The sequence below is a fragment of the Tachysurus vachellii genome, chromosome 19 (assembly GCF_030014155.1).
Source record: "Tachysurus vachellii isolate PV-2020 chromosome 19, HZAU_Pvac_v1, whole genome shotgun sequence".
In the NCBI taxonomy this organism is placed as follows: domain Eukaryota; kingdom Metazoa; phylum Chordata; class Actinopteri; order Siluriformes; family Bagridae; genus Tachysurus; species Tachysurus vachellii.
Genome location: NC_083478.1, coordinates 5,104,218 through 5,126,130, shown reverse-complemented (window position 1 = coordinate 5,126,130; position 21,913 = coordinate 5,104,218). Strand labels below are relative to the sequence as shown.

At 38.4% G+C, this 21,913-nt stretch overlaps 1 protein-coding gene across 1 annotated transcript; it reads right to left on the bottom strand.

Annotated features, from left to right (window-relative positions):
- Nucleotides 1-229: 229 nt before the first annotated feature.
- On the bottom strand, nt 230-9,895 carry c1ql4a (complement component 1, q subcomponent-like 4). The gene is made up of 2 exons (XM_060894202.1): nt 9,353-9,895; nt 230-461 (listed from the first exon to the last, which is right to left on the bottom strand). Exons 1-2 carry the CDS (start codon nt 9,887-9,889, stop codon nt 282-284), a joined length of 717 nt encoding a protein of 238 aa, XP_060750185.1. The 5' UTR covers nt 9,890-9,895; the 3' UTR covers nt 230-281.
- Between the last annotated feature and the right edge of the window lie 12,018 nt (nt 9,896-21,913).

Here is a 21,913-nt window from a genome sequence, read left to right as displayed (position 1 = left end):
GATATATTTCTATACGCAATATCTATTATACATTTTTTTTTTGGAAATTTGCATTCATATAAGTAGAGCATATTACCATCATTTGCATACTCATACAAACAACATGTCTGAAAAGAACCTGCTTAATGAAAGTAACACTTCGCTCATGATATCATGTCAGGGAAGCCCTTCTGCCCCAGCATCAAACCATGTGCATGTCCCTTATTTCAGGTCTGTGTGTGTGTGCGTGTGTGTGTGTGTATACTGAGCAGCATTGTGAGCAGTTATGTAGTAATGAATAATCAGTCAGGGTAGATGAGGAACCCGGAGAAGGTGCTGTATTTGTTGGTGTTTCCCCCATGGACTTTCCCCCCGTCTAGTTGCACACACACCTCGTCCCCTACATCCAAATGCAGGATCACACTGTTAGAAGCGTAGTCATAATTCTGGTCTGCATCCTGGGCGATAGCACTGGCCCTCACCTGTCACAGAGAGAAATAGAGGCATGGTTAGAGGAAGGACAGGGGGATGCTTAGACTTCACTCTTCATCGTTCTTACATGCACTTAACAGGGTCAGACAGAACAGCATAACACATCTATATATGGCACATCATTGTAGGAGTCATTTAGGATTCATTTTTAACACTGAATAATAATAATAATAATAATAATAATAATAATAATAATAGCAGTTCCTGAAGTCACACTGAAGTCACTTAAGCACATACACACTTGTCTTGATCAAGAAATACATATTACACTATATAGCCAAAAGGTCATAGATGTCTAACCATCACACCCATATGTGATTGTTGAATGATTTAGACCCCCTTTGATGTCATATCCTTTACTTTTTAGTTCTTCAAAGGTGTTCATTGGGTTTCAGGTCAGGGCTCTGTACAGTCCACTCGAGTTCTTCCACTCCAAACTTGATGAATCATGCCTTCAGAGACCTTGGTTTGAGCCTCTTAGTTGAAGGGAAATTGTAATGCTACAGTATAGAAAGGCATGGTGGATCTTGGGCCTGTCATAGAAAAACTGAGTTTGAGGTAAAAATACACCCTGCACAACTATACATATTTGCATACATACTTACACCTAGGGGCAATTTAGCATGCTGCACATAACCCATGTGAACATGGAGAGAACAAACAAACACTCAGACAAACTGAGGACCCTGGAGCTATAAGGCTGGAAAGGCACCTGCCTTTTGTGTGTTTGTTTGTTTGTTTAATTGTTTTGGTTTATATGGTTAATACCTACTTTAAATTCAACACAACTTTGACTATCTCTGCAAGGGTTTAGCATTAAAGTTTAGGGTGATTGTAATATGCTGAATAATTAAAATATTATTATTATTATTAGTAGTAGTAGTAGTAACAATAATAATAATAATAATAATAATAATAATAATAATAATAATAATAATGTGATTTCATTTTGTATTTATTATTACTTGCTTGACAATTACTTGCAAGTGAGTGATTTTAAATTGTCTGGGTATCAGAAGCATGTGAATAGTGTTTGGGTGCCATATCTATACTTATCTGGTGTATTCTCTTTTACATGTTCCTGTAAACTGGCTTTTTAATTGCGTTCAAGGTTTTCTCCTCCTGTGTGGTTTTGTGGACTGCCTGACAGCAAGGCCGGTGAAACTAAATGGATCGAGTCTACTTCCATACTCTCCTTTATCGATCTCTCGTAAAGCCGCTGCTCGTATGGTCCAACCTGTGGAATAAGGCTTGCTATGGAGGTGTGTAAACACACACTGTATCTCTTTCCAGTATCGACCTGTTGAATTGAGAAACACATCCTGTGCCCATCTTTCAGAGACTACACGCCACAAGCACAGGCTTATTTAAATTCTGCATCAAGGATCTGCTGTATCGACTTGGCATCGGAGTGGATCTATTGTTTGTTAACATTTTAAATTGGGCTTAGTCATGTAGACACACAGATATCTACACTTCAACAGACTCTACAATTAAGGGGGTTCAGAAAGCTGTGATACGATTGACAAAACTTCATCTTCCTTTGGCATGATGTGATTTGATTTGTCTGACTCAGAGAAATTTTTCAGGTGAAAACATTTAATTACATTCCACACTGAGACATTTAAAAGGAACCTGAAGACACCCCCATGCTAAATCTTTGCATACTTTCAGACAGACTAGCTCTAATGACTATGGTGAAATCATATGTATTCATTTCCAGAATAAAATATAAATCCTAGGTAGACAGTGCATGTAATTTATTGAGTCTTTGGGTGTTTCCGTTGCCAGGTCCCGGCCATCATTTTTCTAGTGCTTTGCTCTGTGACTGACTACGATGTCACCACTCAATTCCTGTCAAGCTTTGCAGACAATCTCCCCTAACAGGCACACTCTGGGAAAAAATATATACCAAGAGATAGCCATTGGATTAATTGTTTACCATACATCTTTTTAGCCTTTTTAGTTATCACATACACATTTTATGTTATCAAGTGCCTTTTTTGCATAGCGAAATAATAAAATAGATTCAGAACACGTATGTTGAGGTTCACTGATTACTGCTTTACACTGAAATCACATTATACTACTGAGCTGAACAATATGTAATATTTTCATATATTTAAATATTGGCCGTAATTTATTCGGTTATTTATAAAAAATAAAAAACTGCACAGAGAAGTATTTTGCCAGAATGCTCTCTAAAACTATATAAAAATATATTGTATTAGGCAATAAAAATAGTGTGGATGTGCACTAGGTCTCCACAGCAGGTCTTAAACTGTTTAAACTATTAACAAAGCCAAAACCAAACACCTTTCCTTTTGATACACAAATGTTCCTAAACCTTGAATACTGATATTTGGTGAACTGTGTACTCATGATAATAATGTAAGAGACACACTCTATTAGCACTTTGCAACAGATTCTGGTTGCAAAACAGCTCAGTCAATAATTTGTAAATTGACTGGAGTGTGCTGCCAGTAAGTTCATTATCATTGAATACAGATTTTTGAGGTTTGAAATATTTCGCTTTCTGAAATAGTTGAGGTTAATTTGTGTTGATTTGTGTTTGTTAATGTGTTGTAAATAGATCCACGGAACAAACTATTTGTAAATCACTGGCAACAAACATATATAGATGTGGGCACAAAGTGAAAAATCCAAAAGGAGAGATATTCTGTCAGCAGACATGTTCAATATAGAAAATGTGTCATTGTGTGTGTGTGTGTGTGTGTGTGTGTGTGTGTGTGTGTGACAGTGATGGCCTGGCTTCCTCATCTCATCGATGTCAAGAGCATGTCATTGCGCTCATTAAGACTGCCGAACAGTGAAAAGGGCGTCTCTCTCCCTCAGGCACACTTCTACGTTCAATACCAAAATGCAAGTGGTCACTTTAATTAGCCAACACCATGTGCAGAACATTTAAGCCTGTTTCTATGTCCTCATCGATTACTGCTTTGTACTTTTGGGATGGGTTACATTGTGTACTTTGGACAGCAGCAGCATCCACCATCCTCAAGGCAAAACATGCTTTTGCTCATTTGCTGTGTTCCGGTATTTTGTCAAATATAAGTGAAATGTTGGGTGGTGGTGGGGAGGTGGACGAGTAAGCAGGAGATGTTTCAGGATTACTGTGGATTGGAACGGAGATGGATATTGACATAGGCGCGAGCTGCTTGTGAAACACCACACTGACTTGATCTCGGCTCTGGCTGTGAGCAAGGACCCTCGGGCCTGCTGGGGGCTTGTTCTGCTAGCGCCTTTCATTACAGGGGCACCATTAAACGAAAGGGAGGGAGGGAAGGAGGGAGGGAGACATGGAGGGGAGAGAAAGAGGGCGCAGCTGCATTGGCATTTTACACACAAGCATAGATGTGAAGCAAGAGGCAGACAACAGACAAGGCAAGAGAAGACCAGGAGGGGGTAGGGATAACAGACTGATCAAGCGAGGCTATTTTGTAAGACCAAAGAGATGTGAGGGTATATGAAGTCTTGTTTTTATCAGTTGCTGCTGTGCTCCAGTGGTAATAAAACTGACAGGATTCATTCTGTGTGATATACAGGCCTCTTAGACCGGAGACAATGGAAAACTAGCTCTTAAACTTACCTAAGGGACCAAGTGCATAGTAGCAGAGGGAGAGGGGAAACCAAAGGGTTGGAAATGGAACATTTATTGAATAGCTTTTCCGTCCCCCCATGGGGTGTACAAGATTAAAGCGAGCCAAGCAGTCACTTGAGTTGTTCATAGAATTATGGTTTAATTGGGCTAGTATTTAATATTTATGGATCAACAATATACCATCCGTAAGACATTATGTCCACTTATATGGTAAATGACTATGGTCAGTATTACAAATTGTGCATAAGAATAATCAGACGGGACAAAAGAATACTCCTAGATCGTTATAAGGTCTTCATTCATTAGTGTGATTTCAGTTGAATATATTTGGTCATTACAGAATGTCAACCCGCCACGGCCACTCATTATACCTCAACTGTATCGTGTCTATGATGCTGCTTGAGAAGACATTTATTACAGTCATTAACAGACAGGCGATGGCATTTATTACACTAGAGTGCAAGAAAGCTTGACCTTTTGGTGGTCTATTAAAGGAGTGTATGACAGTGAAAGGAAAAAAAAACCAATGGTTAAATGAAAGAGGATAAAATGTGTATTAGTCTACTTTATTCCCTGGATTCTGAAATACATAGCAGTGCCATGGGAGTATGAATTAAAAGATTTACAACACCAGGGAAATTAATGATGAGAATGAAAAAAAACGTTCCCATTTAGCCAAAGATGACATATAATACCACTGCTGTATTGTGAATCAAATCCACATTAGCATTAAGAAAGAGATGCTGGAAAAACAGCTCATTATTCTGACCATGCCAGAACAATAAAGATGCCACCTCTAATGCTTGTGCTGTCATTGCCACTGAACAAATCTTTTCATGTTTCCACATCTTTCATCTGCTGTTACTCCATCATCAGAGAACAAACTTCAAATCGGAGTTATGTAACCTCTGCATGAGAATAACCACAGATGTTAAAGTTAAAGTCTTCACAAGATACAAGAGCAAAAGGAGAAAAAGCAAAAGCTAAACTGACTGGACAAATCATATTTATTTGATTAGTAGCCTTACACACACACACAGGCAAGTAAAAGAGAGCAGATCTGGAATGATAGCGTTGGAGCACTAACTATCCATGTTCACCTAATATGTGCTAATGAATTCACTTCAGCTGCAGCAGGTGCTGAGATACAGCAAACAAATGAGCAGGAAATATTTTTCAACATGTGACCACCAACATAATTGCTTCTTCCATCACATCTTACCAGTCATACTGTAAAGTCAAACTGAATCCAAATGAGGTGGTAACCTCAGCCTGCAATTATAATTCCACACAGCTCAATCTATTTCTAGCACATGTTCGCTTGTGACTTTTACACCCTTGTCCATCAGAACTATTTAAATTTTGACCAGTGTCAAATTTTGACCAATACACTGACTTCAGTCCCATAACTCATGGCCCGTCTTATGAAACCCTAGCGGGGTATTATGGCCAAAAGGTCATTTGAAGGAGCTGAAATGCCAACAAGATTTACTTAAGGCAATGGATTAGCAGTCTCTGGCAGACGCATAGTTCTGTCACAGCAAAGGCACACCCTTGGGAGCCCTTAGCCTCCCATGGCTAGGGTCTGACTTCGAACAAACTGTCTCAGCCACACGGCCGAGTCCCTCCGAGAACAGCTTTCACTGTCCATCATGACTGAGGTGCAGACAGCTTTTCCAGATGCACGCTGCATCTCTGAACCAGGTGAAGCAGTATGCAGAATATACCCAGGAGGAGCCATCAGAGACTCCCTGCTTTAATTAACTCCCTGACGTCCATCGACATTCATAATTTGTAAACAAACTCTAATGTCTACCTGTAGTCTAGTTTTTTCTTGGTTACTTTTTATTGTCCTAGACACCTTGTTAACCTGTCTAGCCATGACATGACTGCTTCTCCATCTGTCTCTGCCCTTACTTTCAGTCCACAATCCTCAATTGAGCTATCTATCATGCTCTTTCTGTCAAACGTCAGCCTTCTCTCCCATCATAGCTTCCACTAATGTAAAAGCATCTATTCCTTGGTTTGTTTCAAAATTCACATGTACATTGATGTCCCCAGGACACCTACTGGGCTACCATATTGTTCTCAGTCTCATCTGTCTCAATACAACATGTCTTCCATGAACCAAAGCAAACACTGTACATCAGTACTTTCTTATTATCCAAAGTGTAATAAAAGTATCGCTCGATTATGCTGTGGTTTACTTCCAACTTTAGCACCGCTATAGCAACAGGGTCATTTTGTTTATATAGAAACGTAACCTTTTACAAATTAACATAACATGACGCTTGTAATTCCTAAAGTTTGGTGCCTCCACTGAGATGACACCTCTGGGAATTCAATTCTCACAGCATCTGTCAAAATCATTCACTTGAGTTTTTATTATTCATGCACAGTGTGGGTCTACAGATATCTACATTCACTGAGTGCTTTCAAATTTAAATTCTGTGCTATTTACTCATTTACTATTTACTTCACTGATATAGCCTGAGGTGTTTTGCACTCCATTTCTGTTGCAAAAGGCTGTTTTTTTCCACATTACATTACACTAGTGAAGCCAATGTCACACCTACAGACACACACACACACACACACACACACACACGCATACATATGCCTGTCATAAAGGCCATCAAGCCTAGTAAAGTAGAGCCACCTGATGGGTATGAGATAGACGGAGATGGTTAAATAATTGAATTGAGTGAAAAGATAATTAATGGGCAATCAATGAAATACAGAAGAGGGGGCAGGGGTGGTGGGCAGAGGATCCAATCTAAGGGTTATAAATGATTTAATAGGAGGAGTGGATGTGCATGACAATACTAAACTGTGCAGGGTCCTTTTTAATGTGCATTCACTCTGAGCTCTTCACACGATGTGCCCGCACATTCAGACAGAACAGCTGACATTAAGAATCAGTGCTTTTCAACTTTTCATTCCTTACTTGAAAAGAAACAGGTATTTTTGCGTTTTGCGTATACGTCTGGCAGTGCGCCTTCAGATTTTCCCTCTGACATAGCAAATGGGAGTGGGGCGGCTTTATTACTATTAATTTTACAGGTTGTATAATCTCTGAAATCCACAGTAGATTTGAAAACACTTTTTTTTTCTGCTGTCCATGTCTTGCCTTTAGTCTTTAATTAGTGTCAAGGGACTAGACAACTGGATGAATAAGCTGTCAATTTTGCATTCATTATTTATTTATTTGACATGCAAACTAGCTCGTCCACACCTTGACAGTCATATATGTTTACGCTTACTGCACTTCCTGTAAGGTGATAATCAAGGAGAAAATCTATTTGTTAATTAGCAGTGATAAAATGTGACTGAAGAATCAGAGTCTTTGAAGGCTTTAAACCTGGTGAGATGCACCATATTTTATCGGCAACATTTTCACCGGGGTTTTAAACTCTGTACACTTACTGCCCACTTTATTACATCCACAATGTACGTGTACACCATAGCTTATCATTTTTGAAGCACAGTGTGAGCTATCTGCTATATACTCTTATGCTCTGATACTCTTAATCCGGCAGTGGGGTGTATTAAAACAAGCAACAGATGGACTATATTTGGTAACTGTAAGCATATAAAATTTCCCCATGGTAGTATGTTTAAAATAGTTCACTTCTAAATTGCATTTAAAAACCTTTCATAATGCTGCAAGGAACACCAGAAAAATACTTTTGTCTTATTCATGTCACCTAAACATTTGGACACCTGACTTGTCGTAGCAGTCCATGTAGAAGGCAGGTAACACACATCTGAATGGAAGCATATTAACTGTATCACTGAATCATGAGGCAGCTGCATAATGCATAAAGTCATACAGATAGAGGTCAAGAGCTTCAGTTAATGTTCACAACAAGCATCAAAATGGGATGAGTATTTCAGAAACTGCCGATCTCCTCGGATTTCCATACGACAGAGTTTACACGGATTAATGTGAAAAACAAAAACTTTTCCAGTAACTGTACACTGTACACCATTTTGTGCATGAAATTCCCAGGAGATCAGCAGTTTCTAAAATACTCAAACTAGCACATCTATCACCAACATTCATGCCATGGTTAAAGTCACCAAGATCACATTATTCCTCCAAACTGATGTTTGAAGTGAACATTAACTAATGCTCCTGATCTGTATGATCTTATTCACACAACGAAGCCTATTCCAAGAAGTTTAGCGCAGGACACTGCAAAACACACACACATTCACATACCCATTAATTTACAATGCTTTCACTTTTTACTTTGGCAACAGATAGAATAAGGCCCACATACAAGTGTGAGGGTCAGGTGTCCACATACCAAGCCATATAGTATAAATATATTTTTCGTTTTTATCCATTTTTTTTTTAGCTGTGTGCTTCCTAAATCCTTGACATTTTTAGGTAAGGTCAAGACCACATACATGGTGCTCTTTATACTAAATGTATCAATGCTCTAAAAGGAGGACACTAGGAGCTCATCTCCACTAGGTGCCCAGCTGATGCATTTCAACAATCCAGGAGACACAGACCGTGATGTTCACATTTCTTTTAAAAATGTAAAGTGTACATCAATCTACTATCTAGGATTTGTTAAAATAATCGCCCATATGTTAAGATTATTTTACACCTTGTCATTTCTTGCCTCTTGCATCTGTATTGTGTCATGAGACTTTATCCACATGTTTGTGCACCTGCAGTTAAGATGTGTTAAATACTGTATATTTTTCTTTTAATATTTGAAAACAGCTCAATAAATTTGACCACCAACTTCCTATGGGGTTTTCTTGTAAATCAACACAATTGGCATGCCATAAAAAGTTTGTAAATCTTCTTATAGATACCAGTTCACCAGTCTTGGACGATGTGTGTTATGACATATTCTTATATAGATAATCCTGATGTAGATATTATCCTGATACTTTAGGAAATACAACAACACCAAGTGTAAAGAAGCGTAACCATTTGGGCCAGGTCCCAGCTTTGAGAATTGTGCTTGAAAAGAATGCACTATAAGCACCCGACAAGTCAGGAATCATTCGAAAAAAGGCAGGACTTTTGCATACAGTAGATACCAACCTAGCCGTGGTTGCAGTGATGTAGAAATACTCACAATAAAATACTTTTCGTAGACTTGTTCCTAATTCAATTCCCTAATTCAATTCAAATGCTAAAAGAAATTATGTCTAAAATATAGTGAAAGGAGGGAAAAGTATGTAAACCTCAGACTTTCAAATTCTTCGAATGTTTCATAAAACCGATCTTACCTGTCCATTTTTTTTTAGGTCTGCCCACATGCTGGTTCCATCTCCTCCTCTCATGAGAACATGGTAGGTGAAGTAGTAGATGCCAGGAAGGGGACAAGTGAACTTGCCAGTCGTGGGTTCATAGTAGTTGCCCACATTGGTGACCACATCATCGAACTTGAGCACTTCACTTCCTTCGTGCTGCTTCCTCAGGCCTGCATAGAAAGCAATTTTTGGAGTGTAGATAGATGGCACATAACCATTTGGGCCAGGTCCTGGGGGTCCTTGTGGTCCAGGCTTTCCTGGCTCTCCAGGGGGTCCTTGTGGACCTGGGGGTCCCGGAGGCCCTCTGTACCCAGGCTTCCCTCTTCGGCTTGTGATCTCAGGAGGCCGCGGTGATACAGATGTCAATTCCTGGCCATGTTGTGATGGGGTGTAGGGGTCACAGACCATGCGACAACTGCCAAGCATTTCATAATGACTTCCGGCACTTCCAGCTCCACCCCCTTTGGTGCTGTGAACCAATAGAGGTATGGCAACCAAGAGAATAAGCACCATGGCCACACCTACTGCCGCCCCTATGACGCGCTTGCGGCGGCTGAGCCGGGAGGCGGCCAGCGCAAGAAAGTCCTCGTCTCCTTTGGGCGGAATGGTGCCCGCCAGTGTGGATGGTGTAGTGCAAAAAAACACACACTGGCAGTATGAAAAGGGGGATTATGTTTTTTTTCTGTGTATAAAAATGAATGCCAGCAACAAAGATGTCTAAGGAAGGATAAGAGCAATGGGGACAAGAATAATGGATGAATTTATGGATGAGGTGAACGGGCTGTGAAGAGTGTGGAGCATACAGAGAGGAAATGGGGCTAAGGGATTACAGGAAGGAAAAGAAGAGAGACTGAAGGGTGGCAGTTGAAAATATAACGGAGTGGAAGGAAAAAAGAGTACAAAGATACAAGTGAGCTCTGGATTCCTAATAATAGTAGATTTACTGTAATACTATGAGCACAACAATTACTGTAGTGATTATATTATGAAATTTTGCTGATTTGAAAAGAAGTTGACTTGTTTTTCCTTTCTTTCATTCCCTTTCTCAAAAGTTTCTTGAAAGCTCTCTGTAATCACAGATCAGTAAGTGAAGTCACAAAATGATATGTTTGCTAAAGCAAGACTAATGTTTCTCTGTAGATATATCCAGAACTAACGTAATGACGTAGGAATGCTGCATGAGAAATGAAGTAAATGTCCATAAAAAAGACTCCGTGTATGTGTTTCTGTGAGTTTCGGCTGAGCAAAAAGCCTTTGATTTCTTAGGATATTATGAAAATGTCTTGATTTAGAGACAGATCCCGGCTTTTCGTGGGCAACGTTAAAACTGGAGAAAGAAACAAGTGAAGAATTAAATTAAATGAAACTCCATTACACATTTGACTATACACTATACTCCAATAAATGTTTATACATCGAAGAGTAGATCGTATTCCACTTCATTATGTATATTATTTCACTGTAAACTTTATTAAACAGCTTGTGCTTTCATTATACATTTCATTACACAATGCACCGCACTCATTCATTTCATTATCTACATCGTTTCATTATATTCCATTATAAAACTATTTAATTATGCATAAGATTGCACTGCACTCCAGTACACTAACTGTAATCCGTGTACAATAACGTCTACATTTTTATAAGCAATATAAAGATGTATATTTACCACAATTTACTTTAGTATTGCAAAACATTTAAAAACAAATATTTATTATAATTAATATTTTACTAATAACAGCGGGTTTATCTCTCACTTTACACTTTACATATATATGTATATGTATATATATGTATATGTATATATATACGTATATATATATATATATATGTATATGTGTATATATATATGTATATATATACACACACACACACACACACACACACACACACATCTATATATAGTTTATACATATATATGTATATACTCCCACACCTATTTCACCTGTCATTTACATTATCACCTGGCACGTGGAGGTAACAACCGTTAGTCGTCACGCGCTACTTCGACCGTTGAAGATTAAAAAAGTTTAAAAACACTTACCGTTCTAAGACGTCGGTTTTCTCTCTCTCTTTCTCTCTCTTAAGGATGATGATGGTGATGATGATGATGATGATGATGATACTACTCGGGAAATGTTTTTTTTTCCTGTCGTTGTCAGACACACACTCCCAGCAGCGACCGTTAATGACTGTGCGCGCGAGCGGACGAAAGCCTCTCACTCGCAGAGCGCGGGAAGCGCGCGCTCACCTCCTGTGGACTTTGTTTCCCCCCCACGCGCGTTAGCTTACTGCAGCGTGATAATCTAATATTTGATATCTTTGATAACTAACGGAGGAAAATCGACACAGATAGACATTATTCCTTTAAACAAAACAAACAAACAAACAAAAAAATCATCTGCGCTAAAATAGTGCAAAAGGTTAAAGTTGCCGCCGATATAAACAGAAAAAAAATGAGACCGGGACAAAAAAGAAAGAATGAAACGAGTTGAGATTGGATTGGATGTAATAGTTTAGCCGATTAGCCGAACAGGTCTGAGTGAACGAGTCCAGGCGACCTCTCTACAACACCTGTGAGATTTCAGCACCGTTTCGATCCGCTCCCTCCCCCCTCCCCCCCCCACCATCCCTCCCTCTCCCACCCTCTCCCTCCATCCTTCCTTCACCTCCATCCCTCTCTCTTTCTCTCTCTTAAACCCATAGCTTTAAGTGTTATTAAAATGTACAGATAGAATCATATCTGTAGTCTACATCTGTTTACATATCTGTTACAAAAACTATTAAAAATCATCAGTTTTTCTTTCTTAACAAAGCTTGATTTTCAGCAGCAGTAACACCTCTATGTTTAGGATTAGGAAAGCATGAGTATTTTTCAGGCCTGTGTGTGTGTGTGTGTGTGTGTGTGTGTGTGTGTGTGTGTGTGTGTGTGTGCATGCGTACGTGTGCGCGTGCGAGAGGTCTTTTAGACCTCATTAGTGAAGGACACTGAAACCATTGTGCTCTCTCTTTCTCTCTCTCTCTCTCTCTCTCTCTCTCTCTCTCTCTCTCTCTCTCTCTCTCACACACACACACACACACAAAATACTTTTCAGTTGTCATCTCTTGCACAACATTCCGCATTCTGTACAGTCCTTTACACATCATAATAAATACACCTTCCTCAGCCTCTCATTTAAAGCTAGTATTTGTCTCCTTTCCCTTTTCCCCACTCGTTTCACAGACATAAACTTACTCCAAAACCCATTTTAGAGTGAAATATTAAATCATTCATACACATGTCTAATGATCTAATTAGGTAAGATGATCTTTTGACTGTTAATAATGGTAAATATTATTGTGTGCAAGTAATTGCACATCACAAATTGTGGTGTGTGTACATTTGCATGCAGCATGTCTTTGTGCTGCCACAAACAGGGTTTAAATATGGAGTTTCTGTGTAGCTCCATTGAGAATTCTTTGCAACTAACCCGATCTCCCGTCTTTCCTGTCAGGTTTAATCACACATCTGCATTTTTAAAGTTTAATGACGAAGGTGGGAGCAGGGCGAATACATATTGACGACTCTTTTCTCATCCCTCCTCCCTTTTTCTGATGTGACCAGCGTGTGTGGTGTGCAGTGGGAGAGAGGACAGAGAAGCCTAGGAAGATCTCGATCCAAATAATGAGTGGTGAGACAGGAGTGACTTTGGATCTTGGGGGATTCAGCAGACACGTAGAGCTGGAGTGAGTGTGTGTTGTTTGTGCGTGTGTGGGGGTGTGTGTGTGTGTTTTGTAGTCTGACTTAAATGGTGTGTCACTTCCACTTTGTGGGTCAGTCAGTCCATTCCATTAGACACACAGGCACACACAAACCCACATGTACAGACACACACATGCATGCTCACACACATATACACACACTCACTCTACTCCAGTACAGTTGTGGCCTCTATGGATGCATAATCATTGCCAGGAGTCACAGGCAATATAGTGAGAATTGGATCTTTAGTGCCTGTTAAAATATTACTGAGCTGATTAATATTGAAATATGCACGTCTCTAAGCTGTCTATCCCTCATTTCTTTTTCACTTTCCATCATTTTCCATCCCTGTCCTCGCCTTTCTCCTCATTTTCTCTTTCATTTTCTCCTTTTGCTATTTCAGTAAGTTAGTTGCATTTTGCTCGAATTTAACAAGACGGTTCGATTTAAGTTATTTGAAGAAAGTTTAAAAGTGCTTGCTCGTTTTTTTTTTATATGCTATTACATATTTACTACAGGCTATGATCCCTATTTTGAATTGTTACACTGACCTGTCTCATATATTTTAAAATGAGAGATATAAATATAGCACTAGGTCACAGCCAGCCTTACCGAAACACCTATTCAGTGATGTGTGGCCTGAACAGCCCATTAGTCACTCTTATTCATGCCATGCATAGCTTTATGTCTCTAACTGATTTTTACACTACTAATTAATGTTTCACGGTGCTGTTTATAAAAGCCAGAGGCACCTAAGGAGGTAAAGGGCATCAGGGAGCATGGATCATTACAGAGTTATGGTATTTAAATTAGCCCCCCATTTTCATCATCACCTATGCTTATGCATATATGGATGTGTGTGTGTGTGTGTGTAAGTGTGTGAGTGTGTTTGAGAGAGAAAGAGAGAGACTGCTTAAGGACCTTTGATATCGATAGATACAGCAGAGAAAGTCTCCCACCAAGATAGTCTCCAGGTAGGGGGTGAGGTTTTGCAGTCGTAAAAAACATTTGCGTCTAATTGCTCTAACATATTTCACAGACGCACACATATTTTATGCACCGAAGCCAAGCAAGTCTGTGTTAAATCAGTCCTGTCGTTTTATACACAAATCTAATAATGTTAATTTCGCCCACCCACAGCACATCAACACATTCTCTACACTATCATATAAATTGTGATTTGTGATTGCTGCCTATGACATATTGCATGAAATGGTGTTGGCTTATTCAACCCTAATTGGCTGTAATCGTTACTAGGCTCTCAAAATTTTATCTGAGCTCATAGATTTAATGGCAAGTCTGGAGGTGTGTGTACTGTGTTTTTGTTAGTCTGTAGGGATGTTGAGATTATGAGGATATCAAGCAAAAATGAATAAGAAGCTAAATACTGATTCCTGTTTCATTCCACTGACCGTTTGTATCTATGGTAACAGCAAGAGTTGCTCTGCTCCAAGCTACTACTGTCATCTATCTGCTAGCCTTACCTTAATGAACACCAGAAATAGAAAATATTCAACATTTGACTTCAACAACAACCTGTTAGCAGGCTAGCAACATTTATTTCCATGTTCTTATTAATATGGTCAGTTTTCTTTTGTTGCTATTTATGGAACAAAACACGATGCTATTATATGAAAAAGATCAGTGATGGAGTGAAAATCCTTTTCCTTTCCTTATTTAGAGCTTTCACTCTGACTGTTACAAATTGCAGTTTCTAGAGACTTTTCTAAATAAAATTCTCACAGAAAATCTCACTACGTGTATATCATCACTATATAAAGACTTCAAAAAATGCTGGTGTATAAAATACATATTAATGATGGATTCTAAATCGTATCTGAACGTACATTTTACTTTGCACACCTTGCAAAACAAACAAACAAAAAAAAAAACATTCAATTTCTAGAGGATTTCTTGTACTGTATGCTGGCGGAACAAAGTCCTAAATGCAGGGGTCCCAATAATAATGCCATGTAACTATTATATATTATAGATTTTTTTATTACTTTGTTTTATTTTCTTAAAAAAATACAGTAAAGAAAGTTTAGTCTGCTCTCATATTTTTTACTCTGGGATTAAATCAGTGAACCCCAAAGACATTGTTTTATCACTTAATTTACCTATATTGAACCAGCCTCATTCTTTTGCTAACTGTAAACTGCTTTAGTCTCAATCTCAGTCTTAATTGTTTGACTTTTTTTATTCTGCCAAACCTAATAATGACTCTTGAAGCATCCCAATATCGCACAACAGACTTGGTGAGAGTTAATTCATTGGCTGAGCATTCATCAACTTAAATCTTAAAGATCTACGTTCTTTTGGTTTACTTCCTATCTAACTCACCACCCTTGATTTAACTAATCACTGTCTCCCAAAGTCTTTGATTAGCTCCTGGAACTCAGCCAAGCACAAATCTGGAGTTAATGACCATTGCCATAGAGCAGTGTTTACCAGACACTGACCTAGGGCACTACTTAAAGGTTTAGTGTTTTCCCCACTCTAACACACATGATTCGACTCATCTAATTACTGATCCTTTAATGAGACGTATTGAATGGACTAGGACTGGGAACACACTCAACTGGACTGTCTGGGATTGACAAACATTATCCCAAAGGGCAGAGATATACAGAAAAGTAACAAAGCAACATCCAGGAGAATCTGGTAAGACACTTTCAGGAGAAAAAAAGAAAAATGCACTCTTATAGAAACATATAGATTCCAGAAAAGATTTGTTAGTCCAAAGTCATTGCTGAACTGGTTTTGGTTCCCTTAAGAAAACAAAAAAAAACCATCATTCTTTATCCATTTTTGTTCATGCAACAAAAAAATAAATGCATTTTGTAAAATTTCTGCAACTACAGGTTCTTTATTTTATTTTATATTATTTTATTTTATTTTATTTTATTTTAATGAAACAAAAATGGGTTAAAGATCCATCCATCAGAACATTCTTTAGACAAGGTCAGACAAGGCATGATTTTTTTATGGTATCACTCTATTATCACTCATTATCATGTGCCCTGATCTGTAGTTTAGAAAGAAAGTGTTTAATACAAGAAGGGATAACAGTTTGATAAGATTAGTCTGTAAAATTATTAACCTCATAAAGTGTCTGGTCATGCTGACAGACCTAGTCTTATACTCCTCACTCTTACACTTAAGTGCACATCTTTCCTATAACATTTACTATAGTTACTGAATAATTCATTGCACTTCCTAAATAATATGCTCTAAGTATAATAAATAATAAAGTTTAAGGACTAAATTGTTATTTTTGTTAATGCGCAAATTTGTACCTTATACAATTGTATGGATAATCTTATGGACAGTGTTTGGTTTAACAACTTTTTGACACTGCATGAGGTTAGAAAAATGATAAAATAATAAAATAATAAAAAAGTTGAATGTCCACTTCATGAGGAGTTAGGATGTGGACATGTATGCATGCAGAGTGAATGCGTCTGTGCTAAATCGTGGATGTGTATGCGCATAAGGTGCTGTATCAGTTTACCGGTAAGGAAGGGTGGATCCTGGAAGGAGAATGCCATGAGAGATAGAGTGAGAAAGAGTGAATAAGTTGGAGGGTGGGAGGTGGTGTAAAGAGTGTGGGGGTAACGTGTGGGGAGGTTCTGCTGTGCTGTTTCATTAGGCTCTGATTATGGCGCCTGATTCAGAGTGACAGTGTGCAGATTGAGTTGCACAGCCACTCTAATTCTCTCTATTAATAAGCATCGTTCCACACTGCCGTCCCGGACCACATTTATTAATCACAATTTGTCAGCTGTCTTGCACCCCACCCTTGCTCATGTCCCCCTCCCCTCGCTGTCCACTTATCCCTTGCTTTCCGCCTCTCAAGCTGAGAGATATGGTCAAGCATACTGAGAGCATGCAGCCCCCATACTCCGCCTCTTTAAGTCCACATTCATTTTCTGCGAGGGTTTAGGGATTAAACAAAAGCTTTTCACTCAAATGTGAATGGCATATTTATTTGCACCAGTGTTCGTGCTAAGTGGTAGTGACGTTTATCCAGAACTTGGGAAGATTGTAAAGATATGCTAATATTTTACACTGCGTAAAACCCTGTGGTGGGGGATTCAAATGATGGCTACATTAAAATCCTTATCTTCTTACATATCTAATGAATGCATAAGATTTCTCTGAAAATATAAAAAAAAAACATTAAAAACATACAACTATTAAGAAAAAATTAAGAAAAGGAACCTACAGCTAATCTCAGCAGTCATAACCAGGTTAATGTGAATACCATAAATAGAAATTAAGACAATTCTCAACTTATATTAACAATATTTTTTTTTTATATACTTTTAAAAATTATATTGATGGATACTTTCAGCTTGTTAAATAGTGATTTTTATACCTGTTTGGGATTTTTGAAAGTCAACAATGATATCTTACATTTGCACTTGATTACGGATTTGCACTCGACCGACTTTGTTAGAAATAATTTAAATAGTTTGTACACTAACACTTATATGATATGTGAATCCACAAATCACAAGAATTAGCCTTGAACATTACGTCTATATTTAAACACAGCAAAACACCTGTTTTTCATGATGTAGTGGAGAGCACATCACTAACATAGGTGTCTTGCAGGTTTTTGTGCTCTGTATATTAGGATGGGCTAACTCTTAAAGACACCACGCCCATCAGGATAAAAATGTTCATCACATGATAAAGGTAATAAGAACTGTGTATTGACTGCAGTGATGATTATGTGTAAGTGGAACCAAATCCTGGCAACAAAACAACCCTGAAACATAGCAAAGCCGCTGATTCATCTTATAATATATAATTATAATTCGTCTTCGTCTTTTGTCTGCAGATTTTTGGAAGTGTACCTTTTAAATCTTACTGTGTGTTACTGGTACGAGAAGCAGCATCCAAATTCTTCCCGGTTTATAATATGAATACTACAACTGCATGTTGTTACATCTAATCATATATTTTGAAGCTAATTTGAATCAGCAGCAATATTTAGTACCCTAAATGAGGTTCTAGTCCCCTAAATAGCAATTATCTATTATGAAATCTTTTATTTTCATAGTTTAGCTGCTTGTTTGTACAATGAACATTTTCCAAATTTGGCAAGAAATAGATAGGAGATTATTTATATTGTCATTTTCTCACCGAGTGTAATCTGACTTTTGGCTTTATTGGCTCAGAGCTTAGAGAATTAGCTAATTGCGCTCTAAACCGAGTCAATTTAGAAGTAATGAAACCATACATTGGCAACAATCCCGTGGAACTTGCAAAAAGTCAACTCTTAATTATCTGGATGTATCCAAAGAGCATGCACATGTACACTAAGCTGGAGTGAACGTATGTCTTAAGAGTGCTGTCAGAATTCATTATTTCTGCATTTTCTTCATTCAGATCTATAGATGTGTCACTTATTTATTTTGAATGTAACTTAAACATTTGTTCTGAATTGACTAATTATTGCAAGTTAGGTGTTCCTGATGTGTGCTGCACCACTCTCAGCAGCAGGTTACTGGTGAAGGGGTTGTAAGGTGAGTACGCCATACACCTGTGCCTGGCCCTTGTTTTTTCACCCTCACCCCCTCCTCCAGGGCCATGCACTGTTTTCCTTAAGCTGTCCTGCTGTTTGGGGGAAAACAAAGCCCATTTTCATGTGCAAATGTCAGTCAGTCAGCTCCAAGCAATCACAGCCGCAGCTTCTCCAGAGGCCCAGTGCAAGATAGCCGCTGAATTATTTAACAGCTCAGTGTCACTGGGCTCTGGGGTCACAACCTTCTAAAGTGATGACAGAAAGTGTTCCCCAGCTCCCTCCCATTCGCTCCCATTACCACTTATTTACCGCTCCCTATTGCAGGCAGACGAAGTCAAAGCTCTCGCAGGGGATGGAAATAAGTCTTGCAGTCCAAACAGTGTCACAACACAAAAACAGCACAACAACATTTACTCATGCTCGCTCGTTCTAGAATAATGCTGGGCTGTACACACTCTCATAGAGACTCATACAGATTAATGATACAGTAAGCAGAGATAGTAGCAGTAGGAGAGGTACAAACCCCTGCAAAAACTGCATGCAACAACAAAATGAGAAATAACATGAGGAACACGAGACAGAATGTCACATACGCACAGGTTTTGACTTTGTAAAGCGACCCATATTCTGCACTCCCTTTTAACATTCCCACTTCCTACCGTTTGGTTGCATGAGCACAGTGAGAAGCTATTACTGAAATTGTCTATATTAGTTTTCAGATCTCAGATGTAACTAGAGACTTGAGCAATTGCTATTTGCTGAGTATGCAGAACAGACTTTGACCAAAATGTATAAGATTTATATTTTTGGGCAAATTATTGGTGATTGTATTAAAACTTTGCCTATAACTCAAACAGTACTTCAAAAAAAGTGGATTAAATTGACTGTGGCCCTTATGTCCTATTTCCTGATAACACCCTTATCCAGAGCAACTTACATTTTTATCTCATTTTTATACAACAGCAATTGAGGGTTAAGGGCCTTGCTCAGGGGCCCAGCAGTGGCAGTTTGGTGGACGTAGGAATCAAACTCACAACCTTCCATTTGGTAGCCCAACACCTTAACCACTAGGCCCATCCCACATGCTGATTCAACTTCAACTGTACAAAGAGATTTTTCTTAGTTTGCTGTTTATGTTTGTGTCCTGATGTATCTCATACACAACCACTATTCTAGAGTGCACAGCAATATCTTGCTACATCTATGTAATCATGCAAAAAAAAAAAAAAAACATGCATTTATTGAATGTGAAAATCATAGTATTAAATGAAGACAAAGTCCTGGTCTTGATGATTTGTTTTTATTCATTGGCAAGACAGATTCAGCTAAAATAAGAGGCAGATACAGCTGCCAAGCCCAGCAGGGGAAAACGTGAAGTAAGCTAACAGGCAGAAAATTCACTTCCTCTTATTCAGATAAGAGGAAATGCTTATACTAGAGAGTGTGGCTACCGAATAGGACCAGGAAGCTTTCTTTTGTCACCTCTTTCGGTTTAAAATACAAAATGGGCATTTTAAAGAACCCCTTCATCTCACATCACTAAAGTTTAAACTATTCTGTGTGTTAAGTGAATCAAATTCATTAATAATGTTCTGGTAAATGATTTAAACATATGTATGGTTCGACCAAATGTGAAGCCTGATCATGCAGCCAGCATTATTGTTGCACCTACTGAAACGCTGGAAAGCTCCAGCTCTGACCAAATGAACCTGAATCCCTGAATTCAGCGAACGGCTATAATACATCTAGATACTACAGAAACACGCAATTTGTAAATAATTTCTGATAAAAAAAAAAATGGTTGGAATCTACCCCAATCTGCACCTCAAGCACTATTTGCTAGGACATACTTCCATCTGCATCTGCATTTTGTAAAAAAGATTCACATTGGATTAGTTATATCTGTATAAATCACAGAGATGAGAATGCAAACTATGCACACCTCATTGTTTTGACCTTTATTATAAATGCTTCTTGTTGGTCTATAACATGCATTTAGACTATTACTATTTATGAGCACTGTCATTTATTGTCTGGCAATGTGAGGCATGAGGAAATTACTATCCTCTGTGACGACTATGATATAGAGCTGCTGCTCTGAGGGAAATCAGCCAGGTGATGTGGAAAGAGAGAAAGTAGAACTTTTATGGTTCTATGGCTTAGCGGAGGGTTGATAAAAAGAACGGCCAGAGGATGAATGTCATGTATAATATCTGCTATATAGATGTATGGTCTTGAGTTTGGTAAAGCTTGAGCTTTATATCTACAAGTTTATTTTTCTCTCTACTTCTGCTTATTAAACTCAGAACATGTATATAACGTAGTCTGTGCTGCTAATCTTTGTTATCCCTTGTCAAAGCTTCTAGTTCAACTTTGCACCCGCGTAGATTTCTGATTTATATTCTATTTATCTGTGATATCTCCTTTTAGCTCAGCATCTATTTTTTATTGCACACCTGTTACTGTTTATTTTTCTAGTTTTATTTCAAATCCTGTTCTTTCTCGCAGTCTCTTACTCCAATCCTCCTTCTGTTTTTCACTATTTTTCTGCCCCACATATCAACAGCCTCAGCCTGTATTTCTGCATTTACCTCTGCCTTAGCCTCTTTTCCCATCCTGTTACCTGTCCCATTCCAGTCTCTGTCAGTGACCCTGTGTCTGCCTCAGTCACTGATCCTTTTCCAATGTCAGGATAATCGTCTGTTCCTGACCCGGTGCCTGGCTCTTCTCCTGACCCTGATTTATTTATGCCACTGAGGAATTCTCTTAGTCTCTACTTTTAAATAATGTAACCTTAAAAAATCTCTGCATGTTAGGTGGATTTCTTGTTATTTATATGTTTACTGAAAGGAAGTTTATAGTAAACAAAAAGTATCTCAGAGCTATACACATATTTATGACATAATGAAAGAGGGATCTATTTGTTAGACGCCACACGGAGGCAAGAGAGAAGGATGGAAAGATTGAATTCTGTAGTGTTACAGACCTTTCTATCTGTCACAGCAGGACACTGTGTCATCCTTAAAGAGGGCTCATCTTTCTTCCTAACTTCAGATCTGACAGGAACATGACAAGGGTGTGTGCTCTGCAGGAGACACGCTGAGTGACGCACACTCACACTCGGCTCACAATTTACAAAACAATACAAGACACTTGAAGGATTCGGTAAAGTATAAAATCTGTATATAACACTTTCAATAATTTATTCCAGTTATTAATATTTGTTTAACATAACAAATACATTGATTGTTTACCA

Excerpts from the sequence above, each read along its gene's own strand:
- c1ql4a (XM_060894202.1), bottom strand. The coding sequence starts at position 9,889 with ATGGTGCTTATTCTCTTGGTTGCCATACCTCTATTGGTTCACAGCACC. Across the intron at positions 462-9,352 it reads ACCTAAAAAAAAATGGACAG|GTGAGGGCCAGTGCTATCGC; the intron begins GTAAGATCGGTT and ends TCTCTGTGACAG.